Source organism: Callorhinus ursinus, unplaced genomic scaffold, assembly GCF_003265705.2.
Source record: "Callorhinus ursinus isolate GAN/ISIS: 27379988/994484 unplaced genomic scaffold, GSC_fseal_2.0 scaffold14, whole genome shotgun sequence".
NCBI classification, from domain to species: domain Eukaryota; kingdom Metazoa; phylum Chordata; class Mammalia; order Carnivora; family Otariidae; genus Callorhinus; species Callorhinus ursinus.
In genome coordinates, this window is record NW_027397076.1 from 41,097,813 (window position 1) to 41,109,234 (window position 11,422).

An 11,422-nucleotide genomic window follows, 5' to 3' on the forward strand; every position below is an offset into this window, starting at 1 on the left:
CCAGTTACTGACAAATCCAAGCATGTATAAATCAAATTAGGAATAAATTCCTTATTTTTACAGCTCTTAAATTATAAACCCAACAAATTCACAAGTTATATACAAACCCAAATTAACATTAATTTAATGTGACAAATAATGCTTTAGAAATGCTTTGTCACTTTAGAAAGTGACAAATAATGCTTTGCTGAAATTAAACCACTACTGAAAACATGAAGATAATTGTAGACTTATGGAGTGGGCTCTCCTGATTTTGGTACCCTTATAGTACCGTAAGCAAAGACAAAAATAATTTCTTCCATCAACTTTTTTCTGTGGCAACTATCAAAAAGCTTTTCCATCTTTGTGGGCTATCTATGGTTTGCACCTGTAACACAACACTCTATCCCAATCATCTCATTACATGTCTGTTCCTCCATTCTAGTATAAGCCCCACAAAGACAAGAAATATATTCCATTCATCCCTCCGTATTACTAATGCCTAACACAGTGCCTGGCATACAGGAGCTACATTATAAATGTTTCTAAACAAAAACATAAAAAGTTCTAAGTAGAGGAGGAGACTTCATTGCCCACTAATTGAAAAATCCAGAGGAAATCTGACCCAGAGGAAATCTGATGCAGAGATTCACAAGGCCATCAGGGCTGCAGTTCCACTTCTCTGCATTCTATTGGATCTGTCCTGTTCCATGGTAGGTGCATCCTTGGGCCGCTTCCAATCTTGACAATAAAAATAGTTGCAGCCATTCTACACCTCACAATTTTATATGACACTATCTAGCAGAGAAAGGTCTCTTTCAGTAGCTTTTAAGAAAGAAAGAGAAGGGGTGCCTGGGTGGCTCAGTCAGTTAAGCGGCTGCCTTCGGCTCAGGTCATGATCCCAGGGTCCTGGGATCGAGCCCTGCATCGGGCTCCCTGCTCAGCTGGGAGCCTGCTTCTCCCTCTTCCTCTGCCTCTCCCCCTGCTTGTGAACTCTCTCTCTCTTTCTCTGTCAAATAAATAAATAAAATCTTTTTGAAAGAAAGAAAGAAAGAAAGAAAGAAAGAAAGAAAGAAAGAAAGAAAGAAAGAAAGAAAGAAAGAAAGAAAGAAAGAAAGAAAAAGAAAAAGAGAGAAAAGAAAGAAAAGAAAAGAAAACTCCTTGCCCAGGAGCACTCACTGATATTATGTACCTTGGGAAGAAATGAAGGTGAGGATGCTGGGGGGTGGGGAGGGTTTAAGCTAAATTAAACTAATAAAGGTATGGTACCCTGAAGGAAGGAATAGATTAATTCACCTCAATCCAAAGGTTTAGAAATGAAGGAAGAGTGCAGCCTACCACTGAAGGAAGCAAGAGGAAACGGATGCTAGAAAGTGAATTAAACGTCCACTACTTGAACTGGGGACAAATTTAAAAAAAAACAAACGAATGCTGCTTCCCTTCACAAAGCTCCTATGTTTTTTTCTATGTTCTGTTTTTCAAAAAAACATATGTTTTTCACCACTATGAAAGCAGACCTCAAAATCAGAACAAATTTACCAAAGGTCCAAATTAATTATTCACAGGACATAGCATAAAACAAGAGCTAATGAAGTAATGTGAAATTCATGTTAAGAGCAACTTGGATTTAAAAAATGTACTCATAAGACATCAGGGAGGTATAAAGCTGCCTAAACACTTAGGATTTTAGATGTCAGGTAAAATCAAAAGACCTAAGGTCAAGTCCACACTTGGGAAGAGGGAGATCTAGAACACTCCCTAGAGGACAGTATGCTCATAAAACAATGAATACACGGAAACCAATATGATTTTCTTTTGTAACATTCAATTAGTCTACAGTCCCAAACTTTGAAAGATATATACCTACATGGCATCTTACCCAAAACTTCTGACCAAAAACAAAACCACCTCTGGCTTCTAGGAAAGAAAAAAACTTAAACACATCAAAAGAAAGACTGAAATGCAGATTACATGTGGATAGCTAAAATATATATGTGGTATGCCTATATATATGGTATCCCTTTTCTTTCCTTTTAAAAAAATTTAATCTCCCAACAAGTAACTAATTAATACCTCCTAGATATACAAATGCTTTGCATTAGGGTGAACAGAAAGATAAACAAGATGTAAAACTTACCCTTAAGGTGCTATTTAGACCAAAAAAAAAAAAAAAAACAAACCTAAAATAACTATAACAGAAGGTAAACTATAAGAGTTATAAGGAAATAACTTATAAAATAAGTTTAAATGAAAGTTAAGAAAACAGAGGAAAACATATTAGCTTGAAATCCTGGGCAGGAGTTTTAACAGTTTTTGGTCTAGCAACTATTAGTACATGGCACACAGCATGTACTCAAAAACTATTTCATGAACAAATGAATGAAGGGAATGATAAAAGAAATTAGAAAATTATCTGGGGGCACCTGGGTGGCACAGTCGGTTGGACATCCAACTTGCTTTCAGCTCAGGTCGTGATCTCAGGGTCGTGTCTCAGGGTCATGGGATCAAGCCCTGCATCAGGCTCCATACTCAGTGCAAAGTCTGCTGGAGATTCTCTCTCTCTCTCTCTCTCTCTCTCTCTCTCTCCCCCTCTGCCCCTCCCCCCTGCATGCGCACACATTCTCTCTCTCAAATAAATCTTTAAAAGAAAAAAGAAAAGTATCTATAAAGTTGATCCATTCATGCAACAAATGGATGAGCAACATTTAAAGTGGGATTAAATAAAGGTAGGATCTTAATTTAAAAAGATAGGAGGAGGTGATTCTGGGCCAGCAAAAGGAACCTCAGAAACATGGACGAGGGAGGCAATAGCATATATTTGGAAAATAAATAGCAGGCAATACACCTCGGCTGAAGTATAAAGGCATACGAAGAAAAGTTGAAAGTGATGACGCTAGAAAGGAAGGTCGGCACAATCAAGGAAGGTCTTAAATGATATGCTGAGGGCTCCTTCAAGTACAGAGTAGCCGCTGAGGGTTTCTGAGCTGCTTAAATGTATTAAGCTAGTGGTTACATGTAGAATGGTTTCTCTTTTCTGCCATTAATGTATATTAAAGGCCAGGCATTTGAAACCTAGAACTAAAATAATAAGCTGAGAAAAGAGAAAAAAGAAGAGGTATGCTGGAAATTACAGAGTGGGAAGGAAAAGCTGACAATGAATAAAGACAGCAGAGGGGGAGAACATAGCCAAACGTTGACTAAGGTAAGCAACAGTGATAAATGCCATCAACAGAACAAATGAAATGAGGGGAAAGGGCAAGCTTTGAGATAAGTAAGTTCAATTACAAGAAGTCTTATTTCAAGGGTGGTAAAGATATTCTTGTAGATGTGTTCGACAGACGCTGGAAACACAGGTCTATGCTCAGTAAGGAGAGCCGAGTCTGCGCAGATTTCGGAGTTATCGGTATTTGGGTGAGGCCAGCAGCAGGCGCAGCAGGGGGAGTGAGTGGATGCCAGTGCTAAGGGAGGAGCACAGAGAAGAGGCCTGAAAACAGAACTTGGGATACACTTATAAATAAATAAAAGGAGAAGGAATACTGAAAGAGCCAGGAGAAAAAGGAAAGTAGAGTGCTACAAACTTCAAAATGAGAGAACTGCAACATGGAAAGAATGATAAATAGTAACAAATAATGAAGCAAGGCAGAGGAATGGGAACAATGATAAGAACAAGTTAAGTACAAGTTTAAAAGGCATTTTGCAGTAAGATATTACGCAGAGGAGCTGCAGATGGATGCATAGGGATTCACATCCCAGTTCTTCCACTTTCTAGCTTTACTAACTTATGCAAGTTACTGAACCAAGGAAAAAAACCGTAATTTCCTCATCTGTAAAATTAAAATAGCATCTTCTAATAGAATCAGTGGATGAAAAGTCCCTAGCCTAATGAAAAGACAGTATTTTATTCAACACTGAGTTAACTTCATAAAGATAAAGGCAGTCTCTCGTTCATTTTTATATTTCCCACCATGCTTTACACTTAAGACACTAATAAATTCCTACTAAATTATAGCAGTGATAGCAAAACCCAATGTTTTGTACATGACGAAAATAAGCTCTACTTATATAAAAGAAAAAAGGAAAATAATTCCATTTTTTGAAGTATATCTTCCTTTTTGGTTTATACCTCAGAACAATGTCTTTTATTTCTTCTGTCTCACCAAAGCAGTGATAAGATAATCAATACATTTGACTAAAATGTTTTCACCGACCTTTGCTCTCATTTTCTTCAGAAAAGAATACAATGATCAAAAACCTAGTCAAAAAATAATGTTTTATACTTTAACAATAAATTTCATTGGTTATGGTACTTTCATAAATGTATAAAACATGTTATAGACTAACCAAAAGCTTTTTAAAGAACTCTCACTGTAAAACACTCTTAGAATACTGCAATAATCTAAAAAATTTTCCTAGAAGTCCTAGTGAAAACGTTTCTGCTTATATTATTCTTTTTTTTTTAAGATTTTATTTATTTATTTGACAGAGAGAGACACAGCAAGAGAGGGAACACAAGCAGGGGGAGTGGGAGAGGGAGAAGCAGGCTTCCTGCTGAGCAGGGAGCCCGATGTAGGGCTCCATCCCAGGACCTTGGGATCATGACCTGAGCCGAAGGCAGACACTTAACGACTGAGCCACCCAGGCACCCCTGCTTCTATTACTCTTGAAGTTAACATCTAAACCATTCATCAGAAGAAAATGAATTTAATGAGACCTTAGGAATCTAATGTAACTTTTCTGGAATAAAGTCATAGAAAGAGCAGAGTCAAAGGAGAAAAAAGAAAAGAAACAAAGGCCAAAGGCCACTCACCTAAACACAATTATCTAAAATTGCATTATACAGGAAAGTAAGTCTTGACCAAAATGATTTCTAACTCCTTACCATATTTGTCACATTTATGTGACTGGGGTTGGCAAGTTTTCTTGAATAAATTATGAAAATTTATTTCAGTATATAAAACATCAACTTATTCTATTATGCTTATGAGAGAAAGAACACAATTGGTTGTGTCATGAGTAAATCTGTCCAACCAACATCAACGGAAAAAAAAACTACAGTACATTATAAAATACTAAACCAAAACAGTTCCCGATTAAGCATGCAAACATTATCCATCCCTCATTCTTCATTGTCAAAAGGTCCTGAAAATGAGATCTTCTCCCTACCAGAAGAGCCAACTGACTTGGTCCTCGGTCCCCAAATAGATGGTTAAAGGAAGAATCCTGTCATGATAAGTAAAAGGCATCTCTCTCACCAAGCTAACACATAAAAACACTGGACACTGAGGAACTCTACTATAAGAACTTTTGCTTTTTAGGGCAAAAATCCCTGTCAACTAACTCTTATCAAACCCAAATACACAAGAGGAGACAAAGGACATGGCATGGGAAGACTACTTGCACTTTATTACTTACAACCTTACTGATTCCACTTCATTAAAAAGGAGAGAAAAAAATCCATTCAAAACCCTAATTCTGACCACCTCAACTGAAATGATTTTCATTCCCATCCTCTTCTACCACCCATTCCCTGGACTTCATCATCCTCTAGGGCAGCCTAATTTGGCAATCGGAAATCCAATATCCCCTTACTGTCTCAATCCCTATGCTTCTAGCTCTCCCACTCAACTCTACTGCTCTTTGATTAACTTGGTGCTGCTAGTACCTTAACCCTTCCACCTTCTTCCAATCAAAGTTTTGTTGGATTTCCTTCTTTAGTAAAATACATAGATCTCACCGTCTATCATTATTTCAACCACTTTTCCTGCCAAGACTCTTAAGTGTCCCAAGTCAATTTCTCCTCCACTTCTCCAAAGTGATCCACTGCTCCCCTCAAACTTTCTACCCATCACTCCTTTCATCACTAATTACTCCTAGCAATAAGCTTGTTTCCTACCTTACCAGGAATAGAGGTCACAGGCCAAACTGTCCACAACTTCCTATCTCTCCACAATGTCCCTCATTCAAATTTATCACATTCAAGTTCATTTTTTCTTTTTCCCTTCCTCTGTCAGAGGAAAGTATGTTCCTTCTCAGGTTTAAAGTGAGTTCATTCACTCAGGCCCTTGAAACTCCAGTTTTCTCAGGGACCTTGCTCTACAAGTATTCCCTTTCTCTCCCATATCCTTAACCTTAGTTGGCCAGCTACCTCTTTCCCTTTATTGCTGTTGTTTCCCAAAGTTCCTTCTTTGGTCCTGATATTCTCATTCTATACACCCTTTCAGACTCATTTTATCTACTCCTATGGTTTCTACTATCATGTATAAACTGATACTTCTAAATCTGAAATTCTAGACCTCCCCCTTCAGAACCAAACCATCATTTTCAAACTCCTACTGGTCAATTCCATACATAAATCTTAAACTTATTATATTCAGGACTATTCACTTTACCCAAAAACATTGCCTCCTCTTATATTCCTTCTCTTAGTGATCTACCCAGTTTTCCAAGCCAGAACCTGGGAGGCACCATAAATTTCTCTATGTTATATAGAAGGTCACCATGCCCTGGTAATTTTACCTGTTAAGTCTCTTTTCAATCCATGCTCTCTCTTTCACACATGCCCAGCACAATGCAAGCAACCTCCTGTCTTCCTCTACTGCTACCTTCATGCAGGCAATCATCATTTTTTAAATTTGCTCTCTTTGCCTCAATCTCAGTCTCCTCTAATTCTTCCCACCAATACTGTTATGAAAATGTTACTAAGGGGTGCCTGGGTGGCTCAGTCAAGTCACGGTCCCGGGGTCCTGGGATCAAGCCCCACTGTCAGGCTCCCTGCTTAGCAGGGAGCCTGCTTCTCCGACTCCACCTGCTTGTGCTCTCTCTCTCTCTCCCTCTCTCTCAAATAAACTCTTAAAAAAAAAAAGAAAATGTTACAAAATATGAATTTATATTATTCGCTCTCTTAAAAAACTTTAATGGCTCCCAATAACCTCCAGCATGAAATTTATTTGACATGGTATATAAACATATGCTATTTCCTCTGCCTGGTATGACCCCCCTCCCCTTCTTCTGTTGGCTAGCTTCTACTCATCCTATTAAGGCTCAATTCAAGAATTACAAATTCTCTCTGAGCTTACTTCCAATCTCAGTTAGATCCCCCTCATTCGTTTCCAGAGTAATGCCTGCAAACAGAAAATGACCTAAATGTTTTATTCATTAAATACATAAACATAAAGCTTCAGAGATTACTGCCTCTGAAGGCACTGAACTTCAATTATACAGAAATGATTTTGCAAAGCTTTAAAGTAATTTTTAAAGCAAAGAAAACATTTTTCATACAAATATTCCAGAACAAATTAGCTAGCACACTTGTGCTAAAAAGTTACACTGCTGTAAAAATAAGCGGTAATACAAGGAGAAGGAATGTATTGCTGTTATTGAATTACTACTTTTATTATAAAATGACAATGAAATTATAGCCACTATTAAAACAATTTAATATGCAAAGGAACATTTATAAATGGAAACAATTAAGATGGAGAAAGCCATGCAGAAAATCCAAAGATAAGAAGTAAACAGCAAAAAATAAGGCACTATCCTTTACCAATACTCTTTTCTTCTGTAATAAGCACCATGATCAAAAAAGTAGAAATTACTAGAAACTTAAAGACTAAATATAAAAGGTATCACTTCATTCTACCTTGTTTAAAAGGTATTGGGGAGGGGCGCCTGGGTGGCTCAGTTGGTTAAGCGACTGCCCTCAGCTCAGGTCATGATCCTGGAGTCCCGGGATCAAGTCCCACATCGGGCTCCCTGCTCAGCAGGGAGTCTGCTTCTCCCTCTGACCCTCCTCCCTCTCGTGCTCTCTATCTCTCATTCTCTCTCTCTCAAATAAATAAATAAAATCTTTAAAAAAAATAAAAAATAAAAAATAAATAAAAGGTATTGGGGAAGGAGACATCCCTTCCAAAGCACTGTATTGCTTTGAGTTCTTGAGTACCTTTGTAAGTAGTTCAGAATAAGTATTTTTCAAGTAATAACTGTGAAGATACTGGGAGAGTGTTAACTAGCAAACCAGTACACAGATGGAAAAGGTTCTTACACTGAGAAAGGCTTTGCCTTAAGGTATACCAAGCACCATCCTCTCCCCATCCCCAAAATAAATAAAACAAAAACATACCAGTTCCTTAAAGAACAAAAGCCAAAATTTGGCACTGCTATTAATTTACCAGGAAAAATTTAATTCAACCAAAATATTTCTTGAAAATCAAGGGTCCCTCCTAAAGAATCATCATTCTTAGACTAATTATTCATTCTTGTTTTAAACTTGTGACACAGTCATTTTCCAATAACTAAAGTGGGCCCATAAGTATATTAGAAGTGCCACTGGTTAAGGAGTCAAAGTTCTTACATTCGACAAATTCTTGTGGAGTAGGTATTATATAGGAAATTATGTATCAGAGATTATCATGCCAAGAATTATTTTTGTCATTACCTCAGAGAGTAGGTGCAATCACTAAGTATCTCTTTGGCCTATGTTCAAGTAAAAAAGCTAATGAGGTTTATTGAACGTTCCTAGATAAGATGGATTGAGTTCTAGAACAAGTTATGGGACGCCTGGGTGGCTCAGTCGGCTAAGCGTCTGCCTTTGGCTCAGGTCATGATCGCAGGGTCCTGTGATCGAGTCCCGCATCGGGCTCCCTGCTCAGCGGGAAGCCTGCTTCTCTCTCTGCCTGCTCTGCCTGCGGCTCCCCCTGCTTGTGCTCTCAATCTCTCTCCCTCTCTATCAAATAAATAAATAAAACCTCAAAAAAAAAAAAAAACTTTGTAAGTTACCTATTTGGAATTCTGAATGCATTTTCCAAAAGAAATAAAGTAATAAATGGCAATTAAATTCTCAAGCAAGCCCACAAAGGCCTTTATGTGTAATATAGAGAAATCCCTGTCTATATAAATTATAAGAGCTGGGAACAGTCAGTTCTATAAATTATTGTTAAAATTAAAAAATGGATTTGACATTTTATAAACAAGCATTTCTCTTAAAATTGGAACAGCCTGCTTCTTTAAAATTCTTTTAAAATGTTTAATTCTTTAGAATTACTTATTAAAACTTTCAACAGGATATAGAGAAAATAATGAAAATCTGTATCACAAGCTATTGAGTATCTGAAATAAAACATATTATGATAGTCCTCTTTCCAAGGGTGGCACATCAGGTTTCTACTATTGGGTAATATTTGCTTACTTTATTAAAGAAACACTAGATGGAGTTTGTTGAAGACCGATGAGACCAAAAGCACTTACAGAAAAGTTAAGGTTCCTTGGAAGCCTAAAATCCAAACTTTATTGGGTAAGTTTTAATTGTAAGATCTTTGTAATAATAAAGGCAAAACATTTAAATTAACACGAAAACATTCCAAAATTCCTTAGTGAACTTTTGGTGAACCCTAAATAGTAAATGAAATTGCTGGTACACCAAACTACATTAAATAGGAATAAAAATAATTGCTTTTACAAAAATATCACTGAAATGTCTTATTTCAGGTATGAGAAAGGAAAATGAGATACTATTTTTAAAAGCTTAAGAAAAATAAAATGACATCTTAAGAGAAAAGGTCAATAGTGACTAAATTAAAAATTTCAATTTAGGAAATATTTAGAGAATTTATATTTATTATTAATTGAAGCCTCTTTAATAATACCCTTTTTGCTCTGACAATTTCCCCTCATAATCTAATAAATCCACCCTTTAGCCCTATTTACATATGAAAGAAAGCTGAAGCTTGAAGAGGTTAATATGTATTGATGTATTCCAAGGTGTATTGAATTTAATTCTAAACCCAAACGTCCCATTACATTATTGCTGATAACAAGGCTTAACATGATTATTGTGGGTCCTCAATATTTGTCATAAGTTAGGTGAATGCATAATTTACTAACACTTCATAGTACTGACATAGAGTTAATCTGCATGACACAAGACAAGAAGAAAACTACTTCCCACTGAGTGATACATACTATAAACGTGAGGAGCAGAGATTTTACCACAACGATGGATAATAGTTTTTAGAAGCAACAAACGTGTTTTTCAATTCTGGCTTGGCTAGTTTCAAGTTTGAAAAAGGCCAGAAAAGGCGAGGATAAGATACCAGCTGAATTAGCTGAATCGGCTCACTCCGCGAAGTTCATTCCTAAATGCTGAGAACAGGAGTAGACAAAATCAAAGCGTCCCAGTCGTCTTCAAAGGAAACTATAAAACGCGCTTATGGTACAACCCACCGACTCGTAAATCTGGAAAGGTGAGGGCCAAATGAAAATTAGATAGGACAGGAGTTTGGAAGTGACGGACTGGGTCTAACAGGACCAGACATGCTCACCGTGCCTTCTCCCGACATTGCCCAAAGCTTACCTCTTTGACAGGTGGGAATTTCTTTTTGCATTCCAGGGACAAGGCCCGTAAATCGCTCTGCATATTCTCCAGCAGCTTCTTCACCGCCTCGGGGCTGTTGGTGCCGGACATGATCCACCAAACTACAATCCAGTATCTGAGCGGCGCAAACGAACTCCAGCACTGTCAGCACCTTGGGGCGACAGGCAGTTCCCTCCTGGCGTCTCTGGCCCTTCCGCTGCCCGCCTCCTGGGCTCCGCGGGGCTCGGCCCGGCCTGGGCTGCGAACCCCGAGCGTACCCGAGCGCCCCCCGCAGCCTTCTCGCAACTCTCGCGGCTCCTATCCGAGGCGCCCCCCGCAGTCGCCCCGCCCCGCTAGGCTCCGCCGGTTCTGGCCGAGGAGCCCACAAGGTGGGCAGGTCCCTCCCGCTGCCGCGGGATCCGGCCACACAGTTCGTCACCAGCCAACCTGGCAAAAAGCTTCAGCGCTGGCTCCCCAAGCCCTCCAAACTCGCCGACGCCATTAGCCGAGTCGCCCACAATTCCGAGCGCGGCCGGGACACGTCAGCCGCACTTCCGGGCACCGGGGCCACCGCCCCCGCCGTGGCCAACTGGGGCGGTGAGCCGCAGGAGGGGCGGGGCCGGGGGCGTGGTCACCTTCGGGGCATGCCCGGTTCGGTGACGAGCCGCTGTCCGCAGCTCTACTTGGGCCACTGTTTGCCTAACCTAAATTTGCTTTTTTTTTTAGGGTGACTGCTGTCTGAACGGAGCCACGTATCTCTTGGCCTATCTCTTGCCGTATGTTTGAAATAAATTGTATTTCGGTGTAAACAATTTGCTTCCTTTTGGCTTAATCTTCATCTGTCTTGTCCCTCTTCATTTCTGCCCCCTCGAATCTCTGGGCTAATAGCCCCAAGTCAATGCCTACCTCCTGTTAATTTTTTCCCTCCTAAGTACCTAAATTGCAGTTCCTCCACAGGTTGTACGAAGTATACAGGTGCTTACTGCGGTGTAGTCATTTATTTCCCTGATCTGTAAAATTTTGTTTGTACCAAACCCTCCACTGTCTTTCCATTTCGCCCAATGTAAAAGTCAGAATTCCTCCTTTTACCTGCCA

General features: G+C 39.1%; 1 protein-coding gene across 7 annotated transcripts in view; it reads right to left on the reverse strand.

The window, feature by feature from the left end:
* Positions 1–10,841, reverse strand: part of MON2 (MON2 homolog, regulator of endosome-to-Golgi trafficking) — a 101,890-nt gene extending 91,049 nt beyond the window's left edge. For 6 of the 7 annotated variants that reach the window (XM_025882919.2, XM_025882918.2, XM_073900719.1 and 3 more), the window contains exon 1: positions 10,328–10,841. In XM_025882919.2, the coding sequence (XP_025738704.1) occupies positions 10,328–10,438 (111 nt within the window). In that variant the 5' untranslated portion in view covers positions 10,439–10,841. The remainder of the gene's footprint in view (positions 1–10,327) is intronic. The other variant, XM_073900720.1, reaches the window with a different exon arrangement.
* Positions 10,842–11,422: the final 581 nt, after the last annotated feature.